Genomic DNA, 17,284 nt, shown 5'->3' with positions numbered 1-17,284 from the left:
TACAAGGTTGAGTTTAATTTAATACACATTATTGAGTAGTGGTTACGGGTAATTTGAATTTAATAATAAAATTACAAAAATAAATAAACATGTAAGATAGAAATGTACCGGACTAAATATAATGCAAACCTATAACTTACTGTTTTTCAATTGGGCAACATAAGTGGAAACCTTAAACCGCCTCTTAAATCTACTTTCGTATCGTAAAAGCATTAGCAATAGGTTGAAAGGGTAAATTCAAAGGCATTTTACTAAGACTTACATATAAAATCTTGATTAATATAATATTGCCAGTTGTATATCATGTTAATTTGTTTCTAGCTAGGTATAAATGTTGGTAATCTAGGTAGGACGAAAATGAGTAAGGATAAAAACCCTCATTTATTATTTGACTCAATTTTTTAAAAATCTTTCCATTAAACCCCTAAAACGCATTCCTAAAGTTTCTAAAATTACACCCCCCACCCCCAACCCCCCCCCCCCCCCCAAAAAAAAAAAAAAAAAAAAACCAATCCTGAAATATTTCATGATTTTTTTTAATGTACAAATGCGACTTAAGTTCAAAAATGCGAAATCACCCAACTTTAAAAGTTTTTGTGACATAGGTTATAATGGTTGCATTTTAGCTTGTTCTCGAGTTACTGTATAGAAGGAAAAAGAACTCATAAAGAGGCTAAAATAAAGAGCAAATTACACTTTTGGTCCTATGACTATAGGGGGCGTGTTAATTTTGGTACGTGACTTTTAAAACTAACAATTTAGTTCTTTAACTATGATTTTTTAGCAGATTTGGTCCTTCCGGCCAAATCACCGGTGAAAATTGACCGGAAAAATGTAAACTTTTTAAAATTTTTATTCATGGAGGCAAAACGGTCATTTTATGTTATTAAAAAAAAAAAAAAGGACTATCTTTTACGTTTTTCTTCAGGACTATCTTTGCTTCAAATTTGTGAGAACTTCACCTCAAGAAGCACAATATACGCTAATAGCTCGGGTACATGGATGATCTTCACCGACGTCGACGAGTTTCTATATTCAAAATTGTGAGATGATTTCCACGAGCCATTGCGATTGCTGTTACGCTTTGTGTTTCTAGAAACCGGTGACATGGCGCAACTCAACATTGCTTGTCTCAAGTTCGAGCTGTCGAACTGGACTTCCTATCTGCCGGCGGGCGTAACACAGAGCGTAAAAGTGATAAAAATAATTTTCTTTTTTTTTTTACAACGTAAAATGACCGTTTTGCCCCTATAAATAAAATTTTTTAAAAAATTTACATTTTTTCGGCCAATTTTCACCGGTAATTTGGCCGGAAGGACCAAATCTGCTAAAAAAATCATAGTTAAAGGACTAAATTGTTAGTTTTAAAAGTCACGTACTAAAATTAACACGCATCCTATAGTCATAGGACCAAAAGTGTAAATACACTTGACTTTGAAAGATTAAAAATGTAAGTTTTCTAATCAAGCTAGAAATCTGCCTATCATACCCAGAAAATGTAATTTATAAAAGGAAATTAAAGGCTAAAGTAGAACGAAGACGTACAAGATGATAGGTCAATCTTTACGGCAAAATGAATGAATGATTTATTAGGACAGGTAGGGATTAGGAGAACTGCTCCTCCATTTTTCTTCTTCTTTTCAAATAAACAAAGAAAAATAGACACAGCATTTGCAAAATTTGTAATTCATGTATCTATGGTGCATGCGATTTCAAGGTTGTTTCTGGGTACGATAATTATGCAAGCAATGACGCAATGATTGGGCAAATTTTTAATTTTCTTTGATTTCTGGGACAACCTACACTAGCAAGATGCATTACGTGTGAAGCTCATCTTGTGATCTTAGTTAGCAAATGATCACAAAGAAATAAATCAGTTTAAATTATTTATTGTTGATCAGCTTAAACTAAAAAGACTTACAACTCTTATAAAAAATCAAAATTATAACTTTATAATTATCAAGTTAACTACGTGATTTGACTCAATTGGTGTTCGCTCTAAACTTTGATTTTTGTTGTGTTGCATAAAATTATCCCGTGACTTTTGACATCCTGCAGCAGGTACTTCAATCACACCGCCCAAAACCTGATATATTAATGTGTGTTTGAAAACTTTACAAAACGACACATATCACTTGACTAAGTCAACATATATAGCTTTGGTAACTTGTAATTCACATACTCTAACATCATATATTTTAGTACTTCTGTAATATGATCTTGTATTAAAACATAACACTATTTTGCGTAAGTGTTAATTACTTGAAGATGAGAAAGGATTGAGAGGGGATGAACCGGAAATGAGGATTAATGGGGGTATTATGAATAATATGAGTTGCATATTATTATTATTCTACATATATATTTGCAAAAGATGAACTCCTATATATAAAGCATATATTAGAGAACATTCTAACTTATTGTCTTTCCTTGTGTGTGTGTATATATAATTCTTACATAGAATGCATTTCTAGATAAATTTTAACACCTAAACCAAATGTCGAGCACTTTGTGCTCAGATAGCATGTAGTGACGGACCTCTTCCATGTTAGAGGTCATGTGATCAATGTTTGAACAGCTACTACAATGTAATAGAGTCAAGGGTTTTCAATTCAATTATGTAACTCCCAGTTATAACTACTACTCCAATTTTCATAAGTACATTCAACACGCTTGGGTTAAGATTCATATGTATGTGCATCCCCTCATTCCTTGGTTTTGAATTCTCCTCTAATCTTATAGGTTTGTTTATCTATAGTAGATTATACTTCCTAATTTGAGTCATATCTCTCTTATTTTGTGTTTATCTTTTGTGTATATGTTTTGATTTGTTTTATTTTGTTAATTATCATTGCTCACTACTAATTATGAATTGGGTAGCATTTTTTTGTTAATTCTCTTGTGCTAGTATCTAGTTTCTAGTTATTATATATTACGTGTTATAAATCTCAATTAGGAAAAAATGAAAAACACACATACAGACTCTTTTATTTCCTGCAGTGTTGATAAGAATCAACTTGCATCGACAATTGAGTTGATGTTAAGATGATAATTTGTAAGCAAATGTTGGCAAGAATCGTATGCATATCATTTGAATGAAAGAATGGACTTTTGTAGGTGCACACCACCGAGTTGAATCGGATGGGAGCAAACAAAAAAAAAAAAATCAACTAACTAAAAAACATGAAAGAGTTTATTACCAAAATGGTCTCTTGACTATTATAAAATTATTAATTTAATTCTCGATAATTTTTTTATCCAATTAAATTATCGATTTTAAAAATGTTAACCATTTTCGTCGTCCGTTAAAATTACATCCATAAGTTATTAAATTTAGGGAAAAGGTACAAATAGGCCATTGAACTATTTGGGGGTTAGCAATTAAGCCACCGAACTCAAATAAGCTTCAAATTGATCTATGAACCTGCAAAAAAAAGTGCAATTAACATTTTTAACAGGTTAACAACAAGTTACTGCTGACTAGGATGCCATTTGTAATTTTTATTTTTTATTTTATTATTTTTATTATCCTAATCAGCATTTGACACCAAAAAAAAAAAAAAAAAAAAAAAAAAACTTAAGCATTTGACCCTCTTGACCAAGACTACTGTCAAAATAAACCATATTTCTTCTCTTCTTCGTTGCTCCGAATCGGCTCCGATCTCTCCTCTTCTCTTCTTCGTTGCTTTGTCGCGAACATCAAATCCTCTTCTCTTCTTCGTTGCTTTGAATCGGCTCCAATCTCTCCTCTTCTCTTCTTCGTTGCTTTGTTGCGAACATCGAATCGGCTCCAATCTCTCCGACTCAACTTTACTTTTCTCCGGAAAACTCTACAATAAATTGGTAATTTCTTCTCTATTTTGCTGTTTTTCTATCTTTTGCTGTTGTTTGCGTTATTTTTTAACACTTACAAGTGAGTAACCAACTCATTTTTATCCTTCACTGCTTTTGGGAACAATTACAGGTATTGTTGTTACTCACTTGTATTCTTGTTCTTTTGGGTTCAGGCATCAAAGTAGAAGAACGGTCTGTTCTGGAAAGCGATAACCCTCCAGGTCTTCTCTTTTTTTCTATGTAATTCTGTGTTCGGGAAATTTCCATGTATTTTTTTTTTTAATTTTTGAATTTTTCTTCTAATTCATTTTGGTTTTTGAATTTTGTAAATGGAATCAAGATGATGAGGTTTGGCTTTGTGTGATAGTTTTAGTGAAAATAAAGAAATCTTGTACTGTAATTGAACTTGGGATTTTTGGGGGATGATGAGCTGCAATATAGCTTGGTATTCATGAAACTGAGGGCATGGTTTTGCTTTTGTTTTGGGGCCTGGTTTTGCTTTTGTTTTGTGTAACAATTGACACAGTTTTATTTGGAGTGAAAAGTTGAGATTTTGAATCTCATGTTTTTATGATAAATTGGATGCTGGTGTAGGTGTTCTTATTGCATTTGATAAAGTCAATTTTGTTAGAATATTTGTTTCACTAATTTTGTTAGTCATTAATTTCACCCCTAAAGTTATAATGAGCAGTTATAATGCATCCATTCTGGACAGTTTGAAACACTATGCTTTTATGGTCTAAATATTTCATTTTGGGCAGTTTCATTCTGAGCAGTTATAATGCATTTCCTTTACTTTGATGCATAATCCCTGCAATTTTATGTATTCCATTTTACAATTTTCAGAATGTATGACATAGTAGATTTGAGAATTCATTATGGGGGTAGTTTTGTGCAAGATCCAAGACTACGATATATAAATGGAGAAGTTGATGAAGTAACAACTGATCCCGATCTTATTTGTGTACCTCACTTGATGAAGTTCATAGCACATGAGAGATATGGTAAGGTCAAAAGTCTATCTTACAAGTTAAGTATGGAGGCGATGGAAAAGCTTAGGCCATTCTTTAATGACACCCACACGATGGAGTTGATGACGCTAGCACGTAGATATAAGAAGGTGGACATATATGTTGAGCATGGTGTTGAAGAAGAAAATGAAGGTAATCCAAGTGTTGATCTTGAGGAAACAAATGAAGGTAATGATGATGATGGTGAAGAGAATAATGATGATGAACATGATGAATGTAATAAGGATGATGAAGAAGCAGAAAAAAGAAATCATGGTGCAGAATTGAAATCAGGAGCAACACATGCACCAAGTAGAAAAAAGAAACATACAGTTCAAGAAAACACTATTGAGGATGATGAAGTAGATAGTGTTTATTATGAGTCAGATAATCCACCTAGTTACCAATCTGAGATGGAAGATGATGAAGCTCAACTACAACTGGAACAATCAAGTAAAGCCAAGGTCAAATGTAAATTTCCATCTTACAATCCAAGTGTTGAATTTCCCGAGTTAGAGTTGGGCATGTTTTATGAAGATGCATCAGAGTTTAAGAAAGCAATGATTAATTATGCAGTGCACTTTAAGAGGGACATATGCTATTATAAAAATGAGAGTATGAGAGTGATGTTTAAATGTGTTGGCATTGAGAGTATTGATGGTAAAGGCTGCCCATTTCATTGCACTGCTTCATGGGAGGAGAAATACAAGTGTTTTCAATTAAAGACTCTTGAGGCCAACCATAATTGCAATCAAAAGTTCAGCTTGCGTTTGGTGAGTCAAAGTTGGATAGAAGATAAATATGAAGAAAAAATTAGAGATAATCCTTGCATTGGACCTATAGAGTTGAAAAATCACATTGAGTCAGAATTGAAAATAAATTTAAGTATTAGCAAAGTGAGAAGAGCAATTAGGTCTGTGCTCAAAAAAATTAATGCAAGCTTTGAGGATCAGTTTAGGAGAATAAGGGACTATGCACAAGAGTGTATGAACTCTAACCCAGGAAGCAAAGTAAAACTAAAAACCAGTATGGTCACACCTGACAGTCCTTGTGTGTTCCAAAGAATTTATGTATGTTTTGATGCACTAAGAAGGGGTTTCTTAGATGGATGTATAAAGATTATTGGATTGGATGGGTGTTTTCTCAAAGGGTTGCTAAAGGGAGAAATATTAACTGCAGTAGGAAGAGATGCAAACAATCAGATGTACCCTATTGCATGGGCTGTGGTGGAGATTGAGAACACAGATTCATGGGGATGGTTTTTAGAGTTGCTGAAAAATGATTTGGGAATCACCAACACTTACCCTTGGACAATAATCAGTGACCAGCAGAAGGTATGCACTCTTAAATGTATTTAGTGATGTCATTTGCTCAAAATGTATTAGTAGTTCTTTCTTGCTATTTACGGTGTGAAAGAGGCTATCTTGCTCTTGTTTTTTGAATCTTAATTTTATTTTATCATGTTCTTATTTTATGTTGCTCTTGTTGCAGTTTTAATTAGTAGTATCTTAATTACATTGACTAGCTTGTGTTAATTACAATCACTAGCAGTATCTACATTACATTGACCAATGTATATTTGCTTCATATACAGTGACTAGTGTCTTTCTTACTGCATCATTATATATATAATTTTAATTTCAGGGATTAACAACTGTTATCCAAGAGTTATTTCCGGATTCAGAGCACCGAAATTGTGCAAGGCATGTGCATGCAAATTGGAGTAAGCGCCATAAAGGAAAAGTTATGAAGAATCACTTTTGGATGTGCGCCAAGTCAACAACAGAAGTTCAATTTCATGAACAACTAAAAGCCTTAGAAATGAGAGACAAAGAGGCTAAAGCTGACCTAGAACGGTATCCACCTAAGTTTTGGTGCAAGGCTTTTTTTAGAACAACAAGTAAATGTGACATTGTTGATAATAATATATGCGAAGCATTCAATGGGACTTTGCTTAAAGCAAGATGCAAGCCAATAATTCCCATGCTTGAAGACATTCGAGTGCTTGCTATGAGAAGGATAGCCAAAAAAATGAAGTTCGTAGACACTTGGAAAGGTAGATATGGACCACTTATTATGAAGAAACTAATTGCAAATAAGAAAGAAAGCATTGGATGGAAGGTACATTGTTTATACAATTTTTTTAAAAATAATATAACATTACATTTGTTGGGGTTTAAATTTGAGTGGTAAATTTTGTTGCTAGGTTGATTTTAATGGAGATGATGGATATGAGATTAAGAAAGGACGAAATCATTTCAAAGTCAGGCTTGAAAATAAGACATGTTCGTGTAGATCATGGGATTTGACAGGTCTACCTTGCCCTCATGCTATATGTGCCATCTTCGACAATGGCAGGAATATGGAGGATTATCTTGATCCATGCTACTCAAAAGAAGCATATCAAAGGACTTATGCACATGCTCTTCTACCGATGAATGGAGAACTCTTCTGGCCTAAAACAAATTGTGAGGAAATTTTGGCTCCAATCCCAAAAAAAATGACAGGTAGGCCAAAGAAGAAAAGAAATCGTGAGGAAAGTGAAGGTTCATCAACTGCTAGTAAGAAGACTCAACTAAGTAGGAAGGGTCGCATAATGAGATGTTCCATTTGTAGACAAGAAGGGCATACTAGAGCAAAGTGTAATTCTGTTAGAGGTGTTTTGGGTTAATGTTTTGGCAGAAGAGTAGTTTTGAGTTAATGTTTTGGCAGTAATAGATTAACAATATATTTATGCATATCAAATGTTGTAGTGTTGCAATTAACAATGTATTTTTGTATGGCAATGCAAACTATATTAACAATATTATTAATTTCTGCTTAGCAATGCAAATTTATATTAACATTATATTTTTTCACTAGTTAGTAAATAGACAAATTTTGTATTATATTATGCGCGTAATTTCTTAAATATTGAAATTTCAATGTATTTTTTCTAATTCAAAAATGTCGCAAACAATCGAAAAAGAGAGAAAACAAAAAATGTCGCAAACAATCGCGAAAGAGATAAAGCGAAAGGGTCAAATGTTTTTTTTTTTTTTTTTTTTTTGGTGTCAAATGCTGATTAGGATAATAAAAATAATAAAATAAAAAATAAAATTACACATGGCATCCTAGTCAGCAGTAACTTGTTGTTAACCTGTTAAAAATGTTAATTGCACTTCTTTTGCAGGTTCATGGATCAATTTGGAGCTTATTTGAGTTCGATGGCTTAATTGCTAACCCCCAAATAGTTCAATGGCCTATTTGTACCTTTTCCCTTAAATTTAACTCAAGTAAATATGTTTTGGCTTTTGCTAGACGGCCCAGACCCAATAATCTCTCGACGGAGGATCAAGATCTGCTGCTAATATCTCCAATAACATCAAAGTACGGGGGATTCTGATCTTTGTTACTGTCACCTTAGAAATCAGAATTGCTTCTCCGGCAAGCGCCCAGCGGAATCCAGCACCACCGCCGGCCCCCGCTGCTCGTACCCCTTCCAACTCTGCGCTCACATTTCCTGCGAAGTTCGAACACCTGCCGGCTGCTCCGATTTAAAGTTCTAAACACTGCGATCCGCCCACCGCCGACCTGTCAGCAAATCGTCGAGGTCGGAGCCCGGAGGTAATTTACTGTGATTTGAAACAGTTTGAAAATTGAAATTATTCACCACTTTTCTTGTTTCCGACAATACTTCGCATTCAATTTGGTGTGAAATTGAAATTACTCTCCGGATTACATTTGTTTAGTTACATTAACTTATTGAGCTCTGGATATTTGGACTTAGTTTTAAAAATTTTGGTCTATTTGTGCTTTCGGATTTTTGTTGCAGATAGTAAGAAGTTGGAAGGTAGAGAACAATATTGTATTCAAGCAAAATGGTATGTGGGAATGATTTTTTTTTCTTTTCTTTTAACTCAAAATACTTTATTAAGCAGTGTAGAGATTGCATTGTGATTTGTCTTAGTAGCTGAGAATGATTATCATTATTCAATTCTTTTCCTCCATTGTTTTTTAATGTTTATGTTGGAGGTAGGGATGGCAAGTGATCTTGATTTCACTAAATCTGGATTGGGACTGAATTTGACTGAGAAAAATCATGTTTGGTTGGGATGAGTAATGGCCTAGCCTTGATCAAATGAGTATCTAGACTAGTTGTACATGAAATGGTGCACTCTGGTTCCTACTGCTTCTTTTGGAACTAGACCGTAGGCCAGATTAAGTGGTTTTGTTTGGTCCAAGGTTGTTGCTATTTAAAGTTTGGTAACTACAAGGTTACAAGTTTGACTCCCAGCGGGAGCGGCCTAATGGCCTTCTTAGTTTGAGCCGGCCAGATATGGGCAACCTATGTTGGTTTACCTCCTTATTGTCCTTTGCCAACTAGGGTCACAAGGCAGGGTTCCTTAAGTCTGGTTAGATGATCCAGTTTTAATATGAAATCTTGTCAGTTGTCAGGCTGCTTCAGCTGTCTCTAGTTTTAGGGTCTGCAAGACCTAATTCTTTTCCTCATAAGTCCCAATAATGGTTTTGCTTGCAGGTATATCACTCTAGTTTTGTTGATGAGGAAGGAGTTTCTAAAGCTTGTGGGTGCCCTTTACTGCCACTTAAAAGCCACATAAAGGGACCTGCTCCAGTTTCAGAACAAGGTTAGACTTGCCAAGACATCATCTTTACCTGGATACGTACTCTAATAATCTTAGAGGATTTCTCTTTTCCTATGTTTCTTTTGTTCTTGAGAAGGGTGAGAACTGCTTATATTATATTGTTCATGCAGATAGCACGGATATAATTGATGAAGCAATCACATTCTTTAGAGCGAATGTCTTCTTAAAAAACTTTGATATTCAAAGTTCAGCAGATAAACTCCTTATCTATTTGACATTATATATAAATGTGGCATTGAAGAGGCTTGAAGGCTGCAGGACTTTAGCCGAAGGAACTAAGGCTATAATAAACTTAGGACTTGAAAAGGTTCCTGTACCTGGGGAGGCCGGTTTTCCCTTCCCTGGGTTATTCAGTGCACCGCAATCTCAAAAAGAAGCAAGTAAGTGAAAAATGAAGGGTGTACTCTATTGCACTTCAATCTCAATTCTTTATTGGTCTGATAATGGAATATGTTTTACGTGAGATTCTATAGTGTAGACTAAAATCTTGTACTCAACTATGACTTCTTATCACAGAGCTATTTAGAGAATACCTGAAGCAAATAAGGGAGGAGACAAGCGGGAGATTACTCAGTGTTGCATATCGGGCTAATGGGACTCCGAACAAATGGTGGTTAGCCTTCGCAAAGAGAAAGTTCATGAACATAATTGCTACTTGAAGCCGCCTAGTCTTGTAAAAGAGATGCAGAGAAGATTATATCTACTTCTCTTGACAGTCATTGGTTCATCCCCTACAACGGCCATTTGTCGAATGAGCAATTGTTGATAAAATGACTGCTTGTCAAGTTACAAAGGCAAAAGAATATCCTTTTTAAACACTTAAACTTACTACTCTATACATTTTATAAATTGTTGTTTAAATATCACATGTAGATAGTTGAACCGAAGATATACCCATGGCTGAAAACTCCATTTTATGATTGACTGCCCCTTTCCATTATATTCAGCTACAAAGATTGATGAACAGATGCAATGATTCAATACCAGTCTTCTTTGTAATGGGTTTTCTTGTTTTTATCTAATTTTACATTCCTGGTGTTCCTTGGTGGTTTACTCATCTACTTTGATTGCTGGAACAGACGAGTCTTTCTGTCTTTGTTTATGTTTCATTCATTTATTGAGGAGGGATAAAGTGCAGCATCTATCAACAAATGAAGACAGATTTCTTTTGAAGCTATAAATAATTTTAAAAAACAGGCACACATATCAAATGAGAAGAAAACCCAGGTGGTAGTTTAGATGGTAAATGACCTCTCTTTGTGGGGGAGAATTTTGAGATAACTTGGGTTCGATTCTCACAAGTGACGATTCCTCTCGAACTAGCTAACACGGACCGAGAAAGACTCGGATTACCTCGTGGTTACATCTAAAAAAATTCGATAGGAATCTAATTGTACAACAATTTAGGCTAATTAATCTTTTTGAACTTGCAATATATTAAAAGGAACTTATATCGGGTTAATGGAAAATTTTCTGTTTACAGAAACGGAGCTATCCAAAACGACGTTAACGGAGCGCGCATTTTTTGTGTTAATTACCAACTGAAACTACAATGTATCTATGTTAATTACCAACTGAAACTACAGTGTATCTAAACTGACAGTATAGTGTATCTAAACTAACACTGCCTCACGTATTATTTTATATATTATTAAATGAAACTGCAGTTATATCAAAATGATACTGTAGTTGTGGTGAAATGAAACTGCAGTGTATATAAAATGAAACTGAATAACATTTCACATATTTGAGTGTATATTGTGCATTGAAGTTGTAGTTATATCGAAATGATCATGGCTCTGTTTGGCAAAGCTTATTTAGGAGCTTATAGCTTATTTAGGAGCTTATAGCTTATTTTAAGCTACTAATAAGCTATAAGCTCTGTTTGGTAATGCTCCCAAAATAAGCTCCTAGCTTAAAATAAGAGCTTATTTTGGAACGCTACCTTAGGTAGCGTTTCAAAATAAGCTCCTAGCTTCCTAACTTTTTTTCCATCTTTATCCTTATCATTTTAAAGAAATGACATAATTTACCCTTCCCAATTAAAACTATTTTCTCTTCTTCTTTATCCGCAACTTTTACAGCAAATATTATTATTATTATTATTATTATTATTATTATTATTATTATTATTGAAGAGATTATTATTATTATTATTATTATTATTATTACATTTTTAACAATATTGTTACTTCATTATGAGATGCTAGATCATGATTATGCTAATAATGTTATTTCAAAATGTTAAATTTTAATATGTAAACAAACTAATTTAAATTTTATGAAGATGTCATTTTTAGTCTTTTTACATTTATCAGCTTATCAAAAAGCTAATTTTACCAAACACTTTCAATCATAACGGCTAGCTTAACAATTCTTCAGTTTTCAGCTCCGAGCTTATAGCTTTTCAGCTTTCAGCTCCTTTTCAGCTTTCAGCTCCTAACTTATAGCTTTTCAGCTAGGTTTGCCAAACAGAGCCCATGTAGTTGTGTTTTAATGAAACTATAATGTATATAAAATAAAATTAAATAACATTTTCACATATTTAAGTGTATAAATGTCGAATGAAACTGTAGTTGTGTTGAACTGAAACTGCAATGTATACAAAATGAAACTGAATAACAGAGGTACTTTTTGCGAAAGGGAGCAAAACGGGTACCGTTTCTTTTTCATTAAACAAAAATGTCGATTTGAAGCGCGGTGCATAATCGATTATGCACCGCGGTGCACGATATAATTTGACAGGGTGCTCTAGCTATTAGGCCCATGTTTGGAATAAAAGATGTAATGATTTGGTGTTGCGCTTCACACCCAAAAATGGCCTTAGCAGCAAGGCGATGGGGTTGCATCAGACAATGGCATGCAACATCGAGTATTGCCTACGCTGAATCCAGAGAAATATTGGCTGCGTGGAATAGCAAAGATCAACTAACAAAAGAAAGCAATGGCTTCGACGTGCTGGTAATCAATTCTCAGTTGAAGGAGCTGATAAATAAAGGACGTCTGGGAGATGCTCGTCAGGTGTTCGATAAAATGCCACACAGAGATGAAGTCTCATGGACCAACATGATAGCTGGTTACGTCAATGCTTCTAATTCATTCGAAGCGTTATCTTTGTTTTACAATATATGGGTCTGTCCTAGTCTTCAACTAGACCCATTCATACTTAGCCTTGCGGTAAAGGCTTGTGGGATCAGTTCAAATGCTAAGCATGGAGAACTTATTCATGGGTATTCTGTAAGAACTGGTTTTGTGAATTCTGTTTTCGTGGGAAGCTCACTTCTTGATATGTATATGAAATTGGGAAAAGCTTTGGAGGGTTGCAGACTCTTTGATGAGATGCCTACTAGGAACATTGTTTCTTGGACTGCTTTAGTGACTGGACTTGTTCATATGGGTTATAATGATGATGCTTTACAGTATTTTTCGGAAATGTGGAAAGATGGGATAGAATATGATTCATATGCTTACGCTATTGCATTGAAGGCGTGTGCTGATTTGGAGCATCTGAATTATGGAAGGGAAATTCATGCTCAGGTTATAAAGAAAGGCTTTGGTGCAGGCTCTTATGTGGCTAATAGTCTCTCCACAATGTACAATAAATGTGGGAAGCTAAATTATGGTTTGTGCTTGTTTGAAAGAATGAACTTGAGGGATGTGGTGTCGTGGACGACTATAATAACAACATATGTCCAGATGGGTCAAGATCAACGGGCAATCCAAGCATTCTTGCAAATGAGAGACTCAAGCACGAGTCCTAATGAGTATACTTATGCTGCAATCATTGCTGCTTGTGCTAACCTTGCAAGACTTGATTGGGGGGAGCAACTGCATTCTAATGTATTACGTGTAGGTTTCATGGCTTATCCATCCGTTGCAAATTCGGTCATGACAATGTATTCTAGATGCGGGCTGCTAGATGCAACTTCCATTGTGTTTAGTGCGATGAACAAGAGAGACATTGTTTCTTGGAGCACTATTATTGCAGGCCATGCTCAAGCTGGACGTGGAGAGGATGCATTTATACTTCTTTCAAGGATGAGAAGGGAGGGAACGAAGCCAACAGAGTTTGCCCTTGCTAGTGTATTGAGTGTATGCGGAACTATGGCAATTCTTGATCAAGGGAAGCAACTTCATGCTCACGTCCTTATTATTGGTTTAGATCGGACAGCTCTGGTACAAAGTGCTTTGGTAAATATGTACTCAAAATGTGGAAGTATTACAGAAGCCTCAAATATATTTCACATGGCACAGAGTAATGATATTGTATCATGGACAGCTATGATTAATGGATTTGCTGAGCATGGGAAAAGCAGAGAAGCTATCAGTTTATTTGAGAAAATTCCCGAGGCAGGTTTGAAACCAGATTCCATAGCCTTTATTGGAGTTCTCAGTGCTTGTAGCCATGTTGGACTTGTTGATCTTGGGTTTCATTACTTTAATGCAATGATCCGGGACTATAAATTAAGTCCGTCTAAAGAACACTATGGTTGCATGATTGATCTGCTTTGCCGAGCTGGACGATTAAGTGATGCTGAGGACATGATCAAGAGCATGCCATTTGAAAAGGATGATGTTGTTTGGTCGACTCTTCTTAGAGCTTGTAGAGTGCATGGTGATGTCGAATGTGGAAGACGTGCTACAGAGCAGATTCTTAAACTGGATCCTGACTGTGCCGGAGCTCATATTACTCTGGCTAACTTGTATTCTTCAAAAGGGAAGTGGAGAGAAGCAGCAGAACTGAGGAAGCTGATGAGATCAAAAGGAGTCATTAAAGAGCCTGGATGGTCTTGGATAAAACTCAAGGATGAGATGTATGCATTCGTTGCTGGGGACAAAACACACCCCAAAAGCGAAGATATATATATCATTCTTGAGTTATTGACTTCAAAAACTGATTTAACTTCCCAGGAAATTGCTTCCCTTGTAGAAGATAAGTCAAAACCTGCCATTGTATCAGCATGTAGTAATTAAAAATTCTTCAGACTATGAGCTGTGTCTGAAATAGAAAGAGGGCAAAACTTGTACAGTGCATTGCTACTCTCAGCTCCTCTATGTTGAATTATTTATGTTTGCATCTCCATGAATTTTGGAGAGCATTCACTGCACTTAAGGTAATCATTCAACCTGTGCCCTCCAATTGAGCTGTTCCTGTATACTCTATTGTTAAGGTGCATAAGTTTAGATTTTCATATTTTGGCTGATTTGGCATTGCTTATTCTATTTAAGGCTACAAGACCGAAGTTGATGAAATGAAGTTGCTCTCAGGGGCCAAATCACACCATCTCCACAGCCTTTTTAAATTGGTGGTGTTGAGTATGGCATTGATGAGATCCCATGCATTCATACCTTGACTATAGATGCTAGATACTCTCATAAGCAGAGGATGTTGTGTTGGAATGTGGAACTTGAACACCATTGAATCTCCAAATTTGGAGCTGCAAATTTGTCTAAAGGTTTGTTGCTATTGCGTTCTTTTTTCTGTTCCAATTAACCATTTGTTGATAATATTTATATTCAAAAATCAGAACCTACCAATATTTTGATAAGGAAAACAGTACAACCTTCAACTTTAACCAATATGCCCTGCAACTTTTATCCTTGTCAAGATTTTGTATGTGAGAATCTGCATCTATTTGGCCTTTTATTGCCTGTTATGCTACTCTTTTATTTGCAATTTTAAAACTATGTTCCTAAACATAGATGAAAATGGTCAAAGAAGATTAAAAGCTTGTTTACTAGTACTGAAATCTAATTCTCCTTCCATTATCAGGTAGAGTAATATATCAATGAAAACCTCAAGTTCCTTATGGTTTTTGAGATGTTCTGCATTCCTGAAAGAGCATTGTTTGTTGCAGATCACCTGTGTGTTGAATCTTCTGTTGTAACAACAATTTCCATGTTCAAGGTTACTCTATAAGGTGACAGTGATTTGCTGGGGCAGTTGGAGAAAAATATACTAATAAGGTAACTACTTTTCGACCAAGCATTATATTTATCAGAAAATCCAAATATGATTTGTCATTATACTCTCTAATTTCTCATATCTATCTATTCAGCTGGGAATGAATCTTGAGGAATATTCCTTGGTAGGTTAAGATTGTTAGTCGTTAGTCAATGCAAGCTCTAATGAACCAGAGACAACTCCAGTCAAGTTGGTTGGACAGTTAACTTAACAATTACAAGGTTCCAAGTTTGACTCATCGTGAGAACTGTCTATTAACCTACTTAGTTTGAGTTTTCCCTTAAATCAAAAGTTTTAATGAACTACCGTAAAGAATCCAGTACACAATTACAGCAATGTCAATATAGTTTTGATATTATATCTAAATTGCAGTTTTGTTATCTACTAATAAATTATATATAAAATTATAATAAATATATATAAATTATATAAGAGTCAATGATACTAAGGTTCTAATTGGAATATAAAATGTGTTGGTGTAATTATGTGCATTATTAACTTTTACCCACTTATCAATTATCATAATAATCGCATTAAGGGGACTTCATTAATTTTAAAATAAAATTGTTATGACAATTTTTTTTTTTTATTCTAATGATTTACATCAACTCTCATTTTTACTATTATTTTTTATCACAAGTTAAAAATACTTATTTTGATTATATTAAAAATAATCATTAATTTTATATTGATTAAATGAGCAAATACCAATTTTGGTCCTAAAAAAATTAACATGCGGTGGGGCGGATTGAATTCATGTTCCATGTACATTAGTAAAATAAGTATTAGTATGTAAATAATTATTAAAATTTGGAATAAGGGTCAAACAGGTAATTCTGGGTTGAATTGCGTGAGTTTGTGTTGTTCAGTAACCTAATTGCATTGTTTTTGAGTTCTATGACATAATTGGAGTTTGGTGTGCAATTGAGTGACTTATTTGATCCTTATTCCTTAAAGTTTTTATAATTTTAAGAGGAAATTTCAATTTTGGTCCCATTACTATAGGGGTTTTGTTAATTTCATTTCCTGACTTTTAGAAGTATCAATTTAGTACCTTAACTATATAATTTTTGTCAATTTTGGTCACTCCGGCCAAATTTCGCCGGAGAACTGATCATTTCACGTCTCTTTTCTTCTTCCCAAGCGAGTCCATCCCTTCCTCTCCCGTTTCCCACGAATGAAATGAAATAAAATGATGGGTAAAGGAGGCTTGATGATATTAAAGATAAGGTTTACGGGGAGAAAGAACGCCGGAAACGGGAGAGAAAGGGATGGACTCGCCGGAGAAGAAGAAAAGAGGCGTGAAACGACCAAAATACCCTTATTATTTTAATTATTAAAATTTTTCGGCGAAATTTGACTAGCAATTAGGCCAGAGAGAAAAGAGGCGTGAAACGACCAAAATACCCTTATTATTTTAATTATTAAAATTTTTCGGCGAAATTTGACTAGCAATTAGGCCAGAGACAAAAATTGACAAAAATTACATAGTTAAGGTACTAAATTAACACTTTTAAAAGTCAGGGACTAAAATTAACAAGATTCCTATAGTCATATGACCAAAATTGAAATTTCCTCTAATTTTAAGTAACTTTTTACTATTTTTATATTTAAACTATTAAGTTTATTTTTAAAAATTAACAATTTAGTTATTATATTTAGATTTTTTTATTATTTTTTATTTTAGTATAACTAATGAATTTTATTATATGTAAGTAATTTAAATATTATTTAAAAAAAAAAAAAAGTTAATAAGATGATAAGTTGTAGATAATCATCGTAAACACACCCGCATTCAGTGGAATGAAGTGGATTTTGAAAAAATATAC

At 34.3% G+C, this 17,284-nt stretch overlaps 3 protein-coding genes across 4 annotated transcripts; all 3 read left to right on the top strand.

Annotated features, from left to right (window-relative positions):
- Nucleotides 1–4,870: 4,870 nt before the first annotated feature.
- Nucleotides 4,871–7,515, top strand: LOC109177564. Its single transcript, XM_019326951.1, has 3 exons — nt 4,871–6,178; nt 6,489–6,965; nt 7,051–7,515. Exons 1-3 carry the CDS (start codon nt 4,871–4,873, stop codon nt 7,513–7,515), a joined length of 2,250 nt encoding a protein of 749 aa, XP_019182496.1.
- A 625-nt stretch (nt 7,516–8,140) lies between these two features.
- On the top strand, nt 8,141–10,489 carry LOC109177860 (actin-related protein 2/3 complex subunit 3). Its single transcript, XM_019327335.1, has 5 exons — nt 8,141–8,450; nt 8,659–8,707; nt 9,364–9,472; nt 9,601–9,870; nt 10,007–10,489. Exons 2-5 carry the CDS (start codon nt 8,705–8,707, stop codon nt 10,147–10,149), a joined length of 525 nt encoding a protein of 174 aa, XP_019182880.1. The 5' UTR covers nt 8,141–8,450; nt 8,659–8,704; the 3' UTR covers nt 10,150–10,489.
- Nucleotides 10,490–12,236: 1,747 nt separating this feature from the next.
- On the top strand, nt 12,237–15,762 carry LOC109177857 (putative pentatricopeptide repeat-containing protein At3g47840). 2 transcript variants are annotated; one of them, XM_019327330.1, is made up of 4 exons: nt 12,237–14,604; nt 14,720–14,946; nt 15,349–15,457; nt 15,550–15,762. In XM_019327330.1, exon 1 carries the CDS (start codon nt 12,257–12,259, stop codon nt 14,462–14,464), a length of 2,208 nt encoding a protein of 735 aa, XP_019182875.1. In that variant the 5' UTR covers nt 12,237–12,256; the 3' UTR covers nt 14,465–14,604; nt 14,720–14,946; nt 15,349–15,457; nt 15,550–15,762. The 2 variants fall into 2 exon arrangements, with proteins under 2 accessions (XP_019182875.1, XP_019182874.1); XM_019327329.1 differs by having other exon boundaries at nt 15,349–15,762.
- The last annotated feature ends 1,522 nt before the right edge of the window (nt 15,763–17,284 follow it).

Source organism: Ipomoea nil, unplaced genomic scaffold, assembly GCF_001879475.1.
Source record: "Ipomoea nil cultivar Tokyo-kokei standard unplaced genomic scaffold, Asagao_1.1 scaffold0805, whole genome shotgun sequence".
NCBI classification, from domain to species: domain Eukaryota; kingdom Viridiplantae; phylum Streptophyta; class Magnoliopsida; order Solanales; family Convolvulaceae; genus Ipomoea; species Ipomoea nil.
Note: the sequence above shows the minus strand (reverse complement) of the source record. Positions and strands in the feature narration are given on the sequence as shown.